Source organism: Phacochoerus africanus, chromosome 8 (genome assembly GCF_016906955.1).
Source record: "Phacochoerus africanus isolate WHEZ1 chromosome 8, ROS_Pafr_v1, whole genome shotgun sequence".
Classification (NCBI taxonomy): Eukaryota; Metazoa; Chordata; class Mammalia; order Artiodactyla; family Suidae; genus Phacochoerus; species Phacochoerus africanus.
The window spans coordinates 77,725,328-77,739,677 of NC_062551.1; the positions used below are offsets into that span (position 1 = coordinate 77,725,328).

Here is a 14,350-nt window from a genome sequence, read left to right on the forward strand (position 1 = left end):
AGTGCCTGAGCCAAAGCCATGAGTACAGATACAGACAGCTGGGTAAAGGGTGGGGAAGGAGCAGGGGGTGGCCGAATGTAGCAGAGGGACCCAGACTGAGGGTCAGGCTGGGTGCAAATTTCAGCTCTGCCACCTCCCAGCTCTGACTTTGGGCAAATCCCTTCTACTCTCTGAGTCTCAGTGTCCTTGTCCACTCTGTCAAATGTGGCTAATCGAATGCCTGCCTCATAAGGATGTTGTGAGGATCAGAGTTAATAAAACTGTCACCATCAGACATCGGCAGGGACGTCCCATCTGTGGTGACCGACACTCATGCCAAACCCAAATTCATGCTCAACCCTGTGAGATAAAGCAAGAAGGGGGTCACCTTGTCTAGCACTAGTTCCTTCTGTGAAGGAGTGTTTCCTACAAGCTGCTGACTCCCTCCTGAGATGCCTGTCCCCAGTGTTTGGAGTCCTGATGTCTGGAGATGCTGCGTCCCTGTGGCTTCATAAGAAATAATAACAGGACGGAATCAGGCTCCCTGACTTCAGACTATATTACAAAGCTACAGTCATCAAAACTGCATGGTATTGGTACAAAAACAGAAATATATATCACTGGAACAGGATAGAAAGCCCAGAATTAAACCCATGCACCTATAGTCAACTAATGTATGACAAAGAAGGCAAGAAGATACAATGGAGAAAATACAGTCCCTTCAATAAGTGGTGCTGGGAAAACTGGACAGCTACATGTAGAAGAACGAAATCAGAACACTTCCTAAATAAACTCAAAATGGATTAAAGACCTAAATGTAAGACCTGACACTATAAACTCTTAGAGGAAAACATAGACTCAACACCTAGAAAACACAGACATTAACCACAGCAACACCTTCTTAGATCTACCTCCTAGAGTAATGACAACAACAAAAATAAACAAATGGGACTTAATTAAACTTAAAAGTGTCTTCACAACAAAGGAAACCCTAAACAAAACAAAAAGACAGTCCACAGGAGTTCCCATCGTGGCGCAGTGGTTAACAAATCCAATTAGGAACCATGAGGTTGCGAGTGCAATCCCTGGCCTTGCTCAATGGGTTGAGGATCCAGCATTGTGGTGAGCTGACAGACGCGGCTGTAGGTCACAGACGCGGCTCTGAGGCTTGGATCCCCATGTTGCTGTGGTTCTGGCATAGGCCAGCAGCTACAGCTCCGATTAGACCCCTAGCCTGGGAACCTCCACATGCCGAGGGAAGCAGCCCTAGAAAAAAGGCAAAAAGACAAAAAAAAAAAAAAAGGACAGCCTATAGAATGTGAGAAAATATTTGCAAATGAAGCAACTGACAAGGGATTAATCTCCAAATTTTTTTTTTTTTTGCCCTTTTGCTATTTCTTTGGGCCGCTCCCGTGGCATATGGAGGTTCCCAGGCTAGGGGTCGAATCGGAGCTGTAGCCACCGGCCTACGCCAGAGCCACAGCAACGCAGGATCCGAGCCGTGTCTGCAACCTACACCACAGCTCACGGCAACGCCGGATCGTTAACCTACGGAGCAGGGGCAGGGACCGAACCCGCAACCTCATGGTTCCTAGTCGGATTCGTTAACCACTGCGCCACGACGGGAACTCCTCCAAAATTTATAAACACCTTCTTCAGCTCAATACCAAAAAAACAAACAACCCCGTCGAAAAATGGGCAGAAGATCTAAACAGACAATTCTCCAAAGAAGACATATAGATGGCAAAAAGAACACATGAAAAGATGTTCAACATCACTAATTATTAGAGAAATGCAAATCAAAACTACTGTGAGGTACTACCTTATACCAGCCAGAATAGCCATTGTCAAAAAGTCTACAAATAAATGCTGGAGAGGGTGTGGAGAAAAGGGAACTCTCTTACAGTGTTGGTGGGAATGTAAATTGGTACAACCACTATGGAAAACAGTATGGAGACTCCTCAGAAAACTAAAAATAGAATTACCATTTGACCCAGCAATCTCACTCCTGGGCATCTATCCAGAGAAAAACCATGACTCGAAAAGACACATGTATTCCAATGTTCACTGCAGCACTATATACAACAGCCAAGACATGGAGGCAACCTAAATGTCCACTGACAGATGAGTGGATAAGGAAGATATGGCACATATACACAATGGAATATTACTGAGCCATAAAAAGTAAAGAAATAATGGCATTCGCAGCAAATGGACGGACCTAGAAGTTATCATGCTAAGTGAAGTTAGACAGTGAGACACCAATATCATATGCTATCACTTATATGTGGAATCTGAAAAAAGGATACAATGAACTTCTTTGCAGAGCAGATACTGATTCACGGACTTTGAAAAACTTATGGTTTCCAAAGGAGACAGGTTGGGAGGTTGGGGTGGGGGGAGTGTGGGCTGCGGGTTTGGGATGGAAATGCTAGGAAATTGGTTATGATGATTGTTGTACAACTATAAATGTAATAAAATTCATTGAGTTTAAAAAAAAAGGAAATAATAACCTCAGGAGAAAAATGGCTGCTTTTCTATCAAGAACAGACTGATGAAGTGATGAAAACTCAGTAACCTTGGTGATACTGAGTGTGTTTCCCTTTAAGAACTCCGTGTGTGTTTGTGTGTGTAGTTTGGCAAGCTAGGCCTTCTGAAGTCCTAGTTTACACACCTTTTTGTAAGAAACAGCTTTTCTTTGCTAAAGGCTCCTGAGTGTGAGTCTCCCTTCTGTGCTGAGTACGGAGGAGGAGGGAACTTTTGAGCCACATGGTGAGGGATGGGTCTGAGCTGGCTCCACACCTGGGGGCGGGGGTGGGGGAGCACTCTGGACAGTGAGAAGAGGGGTAAAGGCACAGGATGCCGGACCTAAGTGGACAGGAGTCACCCTGAACCCCCCGCCTTCCTTCCTGGGCAGAGAGCAGCTCTGGCTGAAGGAAGAGCAGTTGGTGGAAATCTCAGGACCTGCAACCAAAAAATCCTAATGGGGGTTCCCATTATGGCGTAGTGCAAACGCATCTGACTAGTATCCATGAGGATGCGGGTTCAGTCCTTGGCCTCACTCAGTGGGTTAAGGATCTGGCATTCCCGTGAGCTGTGGTGTAAGCTGCAGATGTGGCTAGGATCCTGAGTTGCTGTGGCTGTGGCACAGGCCAGCAGCTGCAGCTCCAACTTGAGCCCTAGCCTGGGAACTTCCAAAAAAAAAAAAAAAAATCCGAATGGACCCCTTGGGCCACTGCTTTGCTTTACGCTGAGCCTTGGCTCTAAAATGGAAATTATTGTCCCAACCTGGTGCATATGTAAGAATGAGAACATGCCATGAAAAAGAACATGGGTGAGGCATTGTGGATCCAAATTCCAGTTGCACCATTACTAATCCTATAACCATGGGCTAATTACTTCCCCTTCATAAGCCTCAGTTTCCTTATCTGCAAAATGGATTAGGATTATTGTGAGGATTAAATAAAATGAGGCGTGTAAGGTGTTTAGCTGTGCCTGGTACATAACGTGCCTAGTGATTGTTAGCTGGCAAGATGACTGAAGATAAGCCTGATGATTAGACTGCATCAATCACATGAGCAGCAGGGAGGAGGGAGTCTCAGCAAACCCCAGTTGAATCTGAGTCTATTTCTGCATGAAGAGAAGATTCTTCAGCCATGCAAAGCATTCAAATACTCAGCCAGAAGGCAGGGGATTTCCACTGGAAGTCAGTCCTTCCCACCCAGCCTGGGCACCTCTGAACATGTCGCAAGACTGCTCTGAGAATCTGATGACTGATGGAGAAAGCTCAGCAGATGCCGTGACGATCTCTGGGAAGATGCACACACATGCATGCACAGGTACACAAATGCACACACGCATGTACGCATTTCGGGTAGAACTAGGTCCAGCCCTCTCCCCCCACCCCCCCACAGGTGCCCCTGCAAACGCAAACCACCTGCCTGGGCTGTGGGAGGAGCAGAGCAGGCATGGAAGCTTTGCTGAGCATCTGACTGTGTCCTGGGGGGCTGGCTTCCTGGGACTCTTTCTGTTTCCTCAGCCAAGTACTTATGGGCAGGATGCTCAGATTAAGGATGACGGCCTCAACTGGGCAGCTGCCCTAGAACTTGGCATGAAAGAACAGTAAGAGGTCCTTTTACTGAGCCGCTACTCTGTGCGACCTCCATCCCCGCCGACCCTCACAGCCATTCTGCAGGTCCCCAACTCATGTCAGATTATTTAACAAACAGCTCCATGAGGCCAGGGGCTGTACCAGAGGCTAGTCTGTTTCCATCTCCCCAAAGGCCAGCACTGTGCCTGGCACACAGTAGGTACTCCATGAAGACAAATTAATGGAGTGAATTTGATTTTGAATTGGGAAAGTTCGATCTGAAAAACATGCAGCCAGGAGGGGCCCAAAATAATATAAACAGGACTTCTGGAGTCAGAGGAAGCTATCAAAATCCTAGCTCTAGGGAAACCGACTCAACCTTTCTCTAAATCTCACTCTTATCTGAGAAATGGGAGCAGGATCACCTGTCTCATGGGGTTGTTGTGAGGGTTGAGGAGAATGTATGTAAATCCCTAAGCAAGAAACAGGCAGAGAGCTGGGCTTTCGCTGGGGGTGGCTGTTGCTACCACTGCCATCTCTGTGACAGTCACTCGCATTTGTGGACAGCTCTATGCTTTCAAGGCATTTTCACCAGGTCATCTCCCCTGATTCTCTGGGCCCTGGACACGGTCTGGAGCCAATCGCCATCAACACGGCTCAGAACGTTGTCTGCCTGGCGCCTGCTCCCTGCCAGACTGGACACAGCTCTAAACTGCCCTCCGCTCTGGTCCTCTGCAGGTTAGTGCTTTCCTGGGTAGCGTTCCTGCTTCTGTCTGTGTGGGGCCCCTTGGCCGAGCTCCTGGGCACTATCCATCACTGGGGGCCTCACCCCGGCATCCTCAGGGCCTGCCCCACCCTGGCTTTCCCTCAAGGTGTACTTCTGGCCTCCAGGCTGAGAGGCAAGGTAGGGAGAAGACTGGAAGGTCCCTATTTTGTGGAAAAAGAACCTGAGGCTTTAGCTGAGAACTAATCACAGAGGCCAGAATCCAAGTAAGGTCTCCTGTCTTCGAACCGAGTGTGCTCGGGGAATGAAGCCTGCTATTCAGGGTTATTTTTATGGATGCATGAAGCCCCTGTGGTGGACATAAGGTGCATATGGCAGTCATGGGGGCTATTCTCTACCAAGTTTGGCGCTCTGCCTTCCGAGCACGTGGTAGGAATACATTCACTGGCCTTCCAGGACGATGGTCAGATCCACGTGCTTTGCTTTGGCCAATAAAGTGAAAAGGAGGTGTTACTTCCAGGTGAAAGTGTTTTAACACCAGTGTGCAACTCACCACAATCTCTATCTTCTACTGAGAGAGCTTCCATCGGACTGGATCTCTGAGGGACTACAGACATCAGAGCCCCCTGTGCACCCACAGTGGACAGGCAGCACGAGTGAGAAATGAACCTTTGCTGTATTATACCGCTAAGATTTGGGGGGTTGTTTTGTCACTGCAGCATAACCTAGCCTGTCCTGACTGCTACTGTTTATAATGTCAGACAATTCACTTATAGCGCAAGCACTCTCTGTTGGCTTTATCTCAGGGACAGGAGGCACAAGGCTGGTCAGGTATGATCCCTGCCCTTGAGGGGCTTGCAGTCTAGACACCTATTAAAAGGGAAACTGCCTACACTGAGCCCGAGAGAAGGCCGGCCTGGATCGGGGGCAGCTTGTGAAAGGTGGCACATCCCTCAAGCAGGAACCTCCTGCTGTTTGCGACACCACCCAAAAAGGAAGATGAAGCTGTAGAACAGTAAATGCTACAGGCAGTTTTTCTTGGGGGGGTGGGGATAAAGGAAGGTTGCAGCTAGGAGGGAGCGGGGGATGGGGGTGGGGAGGCTGGCTGGAGGCTTCTATGCCCTGGGTAACTCTGTGGGATTTACTGCTACATTTCATTACTCCATCTCAAGGGAAGCCAGAAAACAATTGGTGGATTCATCCACCTTGGAGTAATTCCTCTTTTCCATTCCCCTACCTCAGATAATGACAGCTTTTCTGCAATGAGGAGAGGGTCTCCTCCTCTTGCAGATTAATTAGTTGTTGAGCAAGCAGGGCTGCCTGAAACCAGAGAGCCGAGCTGGAGTGAATTAGATGTGAAACAGCAGTTCCGGGCAAAGGGTGAGTAATTCATTTATGACCACAGCCAGCTGGAGACCTGATGGTGCCCTGTCAGTAACACAAGGCCAGGACTTGGGAGGGGGCTGTCACAGAAGGGGTGGGGAGCAGGTGCAGGAATGGAAAGGAACAGAAACTGTGGGCCCCGACTCTGGTGGGAGGCTGATTTTTCCTCCACTAGGTCCAGCTCCCTTTTATAAAGCTTGAGGCAGAGCTTAGCACAGTACACATGCACAGCAAGAATTACCAGGCTCTTACACGCCAGCATTTATATGCGCTATTGCATTTAAGTCTTAAAACCCCGATGGCAATACTATCACCATTTGCTGTGGTTCACACGAGTCACCTGAGTTCAGAGAGGTTCGGTGACTCCCCTAGCAGTGGCTGTGGGATTCAAACCAGATGCCCTGACTTCAGAGCCTGCATATCTGCAGCATCCGAGCTGGGATCATCTTGGGTGGGGGAAGAGCGGTGTGGGCCCATCCCCTGGTGACCGCAAAGGCCTGCATCTGTGACGTCCTTCCAGCTGTGTCTGGCTCCCACCTGTTGATGTGTAGGGCCTGGGTGGTAAGTTGTAAAGCTCTGGAGGCCAGAGGCTCACTGCGTGGCTGGAAAGAGGACGTGGGAACAGATGAGGGCCGTGCTGGAGGGTGAATGTGCCAACACGCAGGCGTGTGAGTGTGTATCTGTGTTTCTATTCGTTTTACTCGGTCCAGGTGGTCTTGGGCCCAAGCCCCCAGGGATCATCAGGGAGGCCTGCCCCAGGGCCCAGGTCTCTGGGTTCAGGACCTCTCAGTTCCCTCTTTGGGTCAGTGTTTTGTTTCCAGCTTCTCATTTCTATGAACCACCAGGAGGTCCCTCTCTCTCTGGAAAGGAAAAGGGAAACGGGGGGATACAAATGGCTCTGAGGCCTGGTGCCAGGGGTTCCCCTTCCAGCTGGAGGTGGCCGGCAGGGTGGAGAGGGTTAAATGGCTTGGCCTGTGCTAGTATTTTTATTTTATTTTATTTTATTTTATTTAGTTTAGTTTTTGTCTTTTTAGGGCTGCATCCATGGCAAATGTAAGTTCCCAGGCGAGGGGGTGAATTGGAACTGTAGCTACCGGCCTATGCCACAGACACAGCAACGTGGGATCCAAACACATCTGTGATCCACATCTCAGCTCATGGCAACGCCAGATCCTGAACCCACTGAGCAAGGACAGGGATTGAATGCACGTCCTCCATGGATACCAGTCAGGTTTGTTACTGCTGAGCCACAATAGGAACTTCTTTTTTTAAAATTTATTTTATTAAAAAATTTTTTTTAATGGCTGCACCTGCAGCATATGGAAGTTCCTGGGCTAGGGACCAATTCTGAGCTGCAGCCGGGGCCTACACCATAGCCACAGCAATACCAACTCCAAGCCACGTCTGTGACCTATGCCACAACTTTCGGCATCCCTGGATCCCTAACTTACTGAGTGAAGTTCAACCTACTGATTGAACCTGCATCCTCACAGACACTATGTCAGGTTCTTAACCCACTGAGCCACAGCAGGGACTCCTCTCGAAGTGTCTCGAATAAAGCCAAGGCAAAGGGTTATGAGAGTCCTCTCTCGCCTACTGTGCAGACCCTGGTGGGACAGAATGTCATTAAGCAGAAAAACTATCAGGCTGATCAGGAAGAGAGACTCTTGTTCAGAATCTTCTGGCCTCCTCTGGAAGGTGAGCGCATGGGTAGAAAACCAACTGTGTCTCTGACTGCTGGACTTCTATTCAGATTCCTATCAAATTCTTGTTATTTGGGAATTTCCCCATTCTAGTTTCTTTTATTCTACTTTCAAAATCTGCACTTGATCTAGAGAACAAGGCGGGGGGGGGTGTCAGAGGCCCTTGAGGTTGGCTGAGCTGCTGCCGTGTGTGCTAGTGTGTATGTGTGTGAGTGTGTGTGTGTGTGGGTGGGTGTGGGTGTCTCTGTGTGCACATGTGTGCACTCAGGCAGACCCAGCGCTCCCTTGGCAGGACCTGCTCAGTTGTTCATTTGCTGCACAATTCAGAGGCCAAGCGTTTAGCTGGTTGGTTCCAACACCCCAGCCTGGCATTAGAGACCTGTGCCAGGCTTCTGCCCTAACCATTTCCCACATTCCACCTTGGCCCCCTTTCATGGGCTGCAGAAACCCTAGAGGCAACGTTCCCAGGCACCCCGAGAGCCCTCCCTTTGCCCTCCCCCCGAGAACCCTCTGGAATGCCCTCCTCTCGAGGTCCTCTAGATGATCCTGCCCATTGTTCAAGGTCTGGATCCTGTGTCCAAAGTATAGCACAGCGGTCAGGGCCCTGGAGCCTCGACACCCTGGGGCGAATCCCGGCTCTGCTCCTCGGACCCAGGTGGCTGCCCCTCGAAGCCTCAGCTTTCTCACCCCTGAAACAGAGGGAAAAACCACCTCCTGGGGTTGCTGGGAGACCTAAGTATGCGGCTGGGGTGCCAGGGAGATGGGGGGAGGAGGGGACAGGCAGACCCCACCCACCTGGAGTTTATGGTCTAATGTGTGGGCCAGAAAGTAGACAAGTGCCTCTATCGAAAAAACTCTCACCATAGTTCCCTGTGCGTAGCAAGTCTTCAGATTATAGAGTTTAGAGGAAGAAGCGTTTACTGGTGAACCCAAACTGTGGCAGGTTCTTTCATATTTATTGCCTTATTTTATTTTAGTTTTGCTTTTTAGGGCCACCTGTGGCCTATGGAAGTTCCAAGGCTAGGGGTCGAATTGGAGCTGTAGCTCCCAGCCTACACCACAGCCACAGCAATGTCAGATCCGAGCTGCGTCTGTGACCTACACCACATCTCATGGCAACACAAAGTCCTTAACCCATTGAGCGAGGGTTCGAACCTGCATCCTCATGGATACTAGTCAGATTCGTTTCTGCTGAGCCATGATGGGAACTCTTCATTGCCTCATTTTAATCTCTCGAAAAGCCTTCCAGGTAAGTGTACGAAGCTCAATGTTCAGGTGGGCAGATGAGGCTCAGAGAGGTTAAGTGACTTGCCTAAGGTCCCACAGCTTATCAGCGACACAGCTGGGACCCAGATTCAGGTCTGCCTGATACCAAAGCCCCAGCTCTTGTCAGTGGGCCCTAAAGATCCAGGGGAGGGAGCAGTAACCAGGAAAGAGGCGGGAAGGGCGCTGCTGTGGGAACCATCCCCCCAAAGGCCACGATGCAGAAGCATCTCTGTGTCTCCACAACCACCTGCCTCCCTCGCACCAGTTTCCAGCCTCACATTCTGGAGGCAGCTGATGGGCGACCTCACTTGCGATTGTCACGTCCACATGGTCGATGGTAATTAGTTCGATTTGTTCATGAGGGGAACTGAAGCCTTGGCTTGTATTAATGACCTGAAGTTAACATGTAATTTATGCTAATTAGAGCCAAAGACACGCCTTTCTCCTCTGAATTGAGAGCTGGTCGGGTGAATAAGACCCCGCCATTCAGGTAAGGAGGATCCTGGCAGGTGGTCTGCTGCCTGGGTGGTGGTGGAGGCGGGAGGATGACGAGCGAAGGAGCAAAATGATGACAGCGCGAAGGATGCCAACTTCCCAGGGGCCTCCTAAAGGAGCAGCTTGAGAGAGCAGGGGTGTGGGCAGCTCCCCCAGGACCAGCAGAGATACCCCAGCCTGAAGTCCACCAGAGGATGTGTTGACTGGGCCCCAGCACTGAGCTGCTGCAACCTCCCCCCTCTCTGGCCTTTGCTACCGCCCAGAGGTGACGTGAACCTCTTGTTGCAAGTGAGAGACAGATGCCCAGGGAGGCTGCATCCCTGCTCAACCCAGGCTGCCCATCTGAGAAGAGGCAGGACTCAGACCCAGGTCTCTACTGACAGCAAAGCCCGTGCCCTCCTTTACCCCAGAGTCAGAGTCTGGATCACCATTTGGCAAGTACTTGCTCCCCTCCTCCTCCACTGTGGATGGGATGCACTGCCCCACCCATGGACCCAGGGCTTGGCTGTCACCTGCTTTGGCTAATGGAATGTGAGGAAGATTAAAGACCATTGAAATTCTTTGTCACTCCTCCCATCCAGAGAAGGGGTGCTCTGTGCTCCAGAAGGAGAGGGGTAAGCCTCTACCACCCCAAATGCCCCCAGCTCTGCCCCTCCCCACCTCCTATGGGTGGTACCCCCTGCTGACACATCTGTCCCAAACTGGCATTCTGAACCAGAGGCTCACCCACCTGAGCCCAGGGCAGGGGCATCAAGCTTGCTGCTGCCTCCACATTGAAAGTGTACATTCAAATGGCACACACTCCCCGAGGTGTCTATAGTCGGTTGAATGCTGGCTCCCCCAAGAGATGGGTCCACTGGGAACCTGTGAGTGAGACCTTACAAAGACCTTAAAAGGCATCTTTGCAGATAGAGTTAAATTATGCAAATGTAATTAGTGAGGGATTCTGAGATGAGGTCATCCTGGACACTGTCCTCAGAGTGACAAGATACCAAGGCGAAGGTGACCTGAAGATGAAGGTGGAAACTGGGGTGTCGCATCTGTAGGCAAAGGAACACGGGGGATGCCGGTTGCTGCCAGAAGCTGGGAGAGGCCCTTTACCCAGCTAGAACCTCAGAGGGAACGTGCCCAGCCAACACCCCAATCTCAGACTCTTCCATTCCCTCACCGCCCCACCCAAGAACTCATGTTGGAACGCAAAGACCATTGTCATTACTGTGGGACTGTCTCACATCTACTCCCATTTAGGCACGGAAGAAATAAACAATTTCCCAAATTACTTGACTATTGTGTATTCTTCAAACTTTTCTTTTCTTTTTATGAACACACCTATAGCATATGGACGTTCTCAAGCCAGGGGTGGAACTGGAGCTGCAGCCACAGCAACACCAGATCCAAGCCCAAGCCCCATCTGTGACTTATGCTGCAGCTTGCAGCAAGGCCGGATCCTTAACCCACGGAGCAAGGCCAGGGATCAAACCCACATCCTTACAGAGACAACATTGGGTCCTTAACCCACTGAGCCACAGTGAGAACTCCCTCTCTCTTTAAAAAAAATTTTTTTTTCAGCCGCACCTGTGGCACATGGAAGTTCAAGGGCCAGGGATCAAACTCACGCCACAACAATGACCTGAGCCACAGCAGTGACAATACTGGATCCTTAACCTGCTGGGCCACAACAGGAACTCCTTTTTTCAAACTATTTTAAACTTTTAACTAAAAGCTGGGAACAGTCACAAGCCTTAAGACACCTGGTGCAGAACCTCTGGCCCAGGGGACAGACTTGGGAGGGGTTTTCAGCTGTGACAATAAGCCAGCCTTACCTTTCTCTTGAGCCATCTCCTGCAGACAGAAGTAGATGACTCTGGCTCCCAGGCTGAAGCCGATCAAGGTGACAGGCCGCTGGCCCTGGGGGAGAAAGGACACAAGTATTAGGGGCCAGGTACGAGCCAATTCTACAAAAACATCTCAGTCGCGAGAGTCAGGGCCCTCATTTATGCTTCCAAGGTCTCGGGCAGCATCTGGCTGGGTTAATTCCCTTTCGTGTCCAACTATTACCTGGCTGTCATCTCTCCTTCCCCATCTACCTGTGGCAAATGACCGCAGTGAAGTGGGGCCCTTCGGGAGCCAGGAGGTACCCCCCAGGTGTGCTATGGAAGAAGACAAGGAGTGACATGGGGGGAGAGGGGGGACAACTGTTCTGTTCCTAGGCAGGAAGGGGGTACATAAATATTGGCCTTAAACTGTAAGAGGAGGAGGCCAGTTTGAAGTAAAGACGGACGTCTCTTGTAGAGAAAGTCACGTGAGGTCTTTGGGTACAAGTTCTACGTGGAGGGAGAGGGCAGGGGCAGGTGGGTTCCAAAGCTCCCGCCGGTCTCCACGCTCTAGTCCTTTTCCTTGTTTTTGTGCCAATGCCTGTACCATTACTCCAGGGGGAAACCCTCCACTCTGCAGCCTCCCAGTTCTGCAGAAACTCTGTGGCAAACGCTGTCAGGCATCATGCAACACCCATTCTCCCTTTGTTTGTGGTAACAGATCTCCTGAGTTTTGCTGGGCCCACAGCTACCCCGCCAGAAACGGAATCTCCCCACCTGCCCTGCAGCCAAGTCTGGCCACCAGGCTGAGTCTTGGCCAAGGGATCTGAAAGGCCCTTGACTTCTGCTTTCCCACCTCTGACTGTCTGGAATGTGGATGGACCCCTAGCCATTTTATAGGGTGTTTGAACCACGGGAGATCTGCTCAGAGGGGAGCCCTAATGCCTGGCTTCATCCACACCTGTGGATACTCTGCTATTCCATCCTCGTATGCACATAGCCTCTAATTCCTACTGGTCCATCCTAGGACACTTGCGACTTGAACTGGAGGAGCAGTGAAGAGCATGCACTCCCCCAAAGCCCCTGGGCCACCTGCATGTGGACGTCTGTGCACAGGTCAGCCCCCTCGCTTCCCTGCTTCCTTGTGGCCCCCCCCGCCCCATTCCCAGGTACCTGCTGCCGGGAGAGCAGGATGTGGGCCAGGTGTTTGCCGACCTCTGCTGACCGATGGAGACACACGCCCCAGGGGTTGTCAATGACACTGGCGACAGAGAGGAGTGAGGCTGGCCAGGTCAGGGCAGCCACAATGCCTGGGGAGAAGAGCATCAGTGATGAAGGCAATGGTAGCGGGGAGTGGGGAGGGTGTTCTAGGGAAGTGATTGGCTGCTTAATGGATGCCCCAGTGAACGCAGGCAGAGTCTCTAAGAATCTGTAGGACTTCCAAGTGTTATCAAATTGCTAAATAGTAATGGCCCCAATGTGTCATTCCATCCTGCATCCTTCTGCTTGGCCTCCTAACTCTGCAGCGCCCCTGCCCCCGCCCATCCATGCAAGGCTCAGCCATGTGACTCGCTTTGGCCAGGAAGATGTTACTGGATGCGAGGCTTGAAATGGCCTTGTATCTCCCATGCACGTCTACCATGTGTGTGGGCTAGCCTGCCTTCCCCACAGGAGGAGAGGCAGATGGAGCAGAGCTGAGTCGTCCTCGTTGGTCCAGGCAAGGCTGGCCTGGATCAGTGGACAGTCAGCTGACCCACAGATGCGTGAGCAGGCCCAGCAAAGATTAGCCAAGTGAAGCCTCAACACTCCCGAGCTACTCTGATGAATGCTATTTTAAGTCACTGGATGATGGGGTGGCTTGTTATGCAGCAATTGCTGACCCATACACTAGGTGATCCTGTGAGTGGCTGTTTATCTGTCTCCTCCCTACAAAGACCATGGACTTTCCACATGCAGCCTTCGCCTGTGTTCCTAGGGACCAGCACAGTGCCTGGCTCACTGGGGCCCTGGGGCATGTGAAGGAGCCGTGGGGATGCTGCCAGCAGGGGAGAGGGGAGGCTTACCGGACAATACCGTGTACTTTAGGGCCTCCTGGGCCACCATGTTGGCAAGACCACTGAGGATGGTCTCCAGGGCATTGCCGAGCTCCATCAGGTACTTGGCCTCCCAGGCCAGGCAGTACTGCTCGCGGCTGCGGGCCAGGGCAGCCCACGGGGCGCTGAAGGTGCCTGAGGAGAACACAGGGAGCTGGGGTCTCTCCTGTCTGCGATAGAGGAGGCTCCACCCCATCTTCCCAGACAGCGACGGGGCCCACTCACCCTGGGGGAGACAAGAAGCCCATCCATCCCCTGCCATGAGCGGCAGCTGACAGCTGGGCAGACAGACTCCCAGACGGAGCACAGGGCTGCCCTGTGAGTCAGCACACTGGGGTTCGAGACCCAACTCCTGTATTTATTAGCAGCTGGGTGACCTTGGGCACCATTGGTCACTATCCCATGCTAAGTTTCACTCTGTGTCACTATGCAGTGGGGAGACTAATATTTATCATTCGTTCATGTGATCTACAAATACTAAATGGACACTAGACTATGTCAGGCCTGGAGCTTGACCCTGAGGACACAGACAATGATCACTGCAGGAAATGTTTGGTGAGGAGCTTCTAAGGGCTGAGCAGCTCATGCCAAGGGTTTTCCCACAGAGTCTCTGATTCAGCCTCTGAAATGGGCTCCCAATTAGCCCCCATTTTATAGCAGAAGAGACTAAGCCACGCAGATAGAGCTCTCAGGCCGGGGAGGGCTGGGTAAACACCATGGAGCCCTTTGTTTTTGGGCCATGGGAGCACAGAGGGGCCCCGTGCACTTCTGCCTGTGGCCCCCCTGACCTTCCACCCTGACCT

At 51.3% G+C, this 14,350-nt stretch overlaps 1 protein-coding gene across 5 annotated transcripts in view; it reads right to left on the reverse strand.

Annotated features, from left to right (window-relative positions):
• TMCO4 (transmembrane and coiled-coil domains 4) overlaps positions 1-14,350 on the reverse strand; it is an 86,588-nt gene that overhangs the window by 26,402 nt on the left and 45,836 nt on the right. For all 5 annotated transcript variants that reach the window (XM_047792216.1, XM_047792217.1, XM_047792214.1 and 2 more), the window contains 3 exons: positions 13,518-13,682; positions 12,628-12,764; positions 11,464-11,548 (listed from right to left, as the gene is read on the reverse strand). In XM_047792216.1, the coding sequence (XP_047648172.1) occupies positions 11,464-11,548; positions 12,628-12,764; positions 13,518-13,682 (387 nt within the window). The remainder of the gene's footprint in view (positions 1-11,463; positions 11,549-12,627; positions 12,765-13,517; positions 13,683-14,350) is intronic.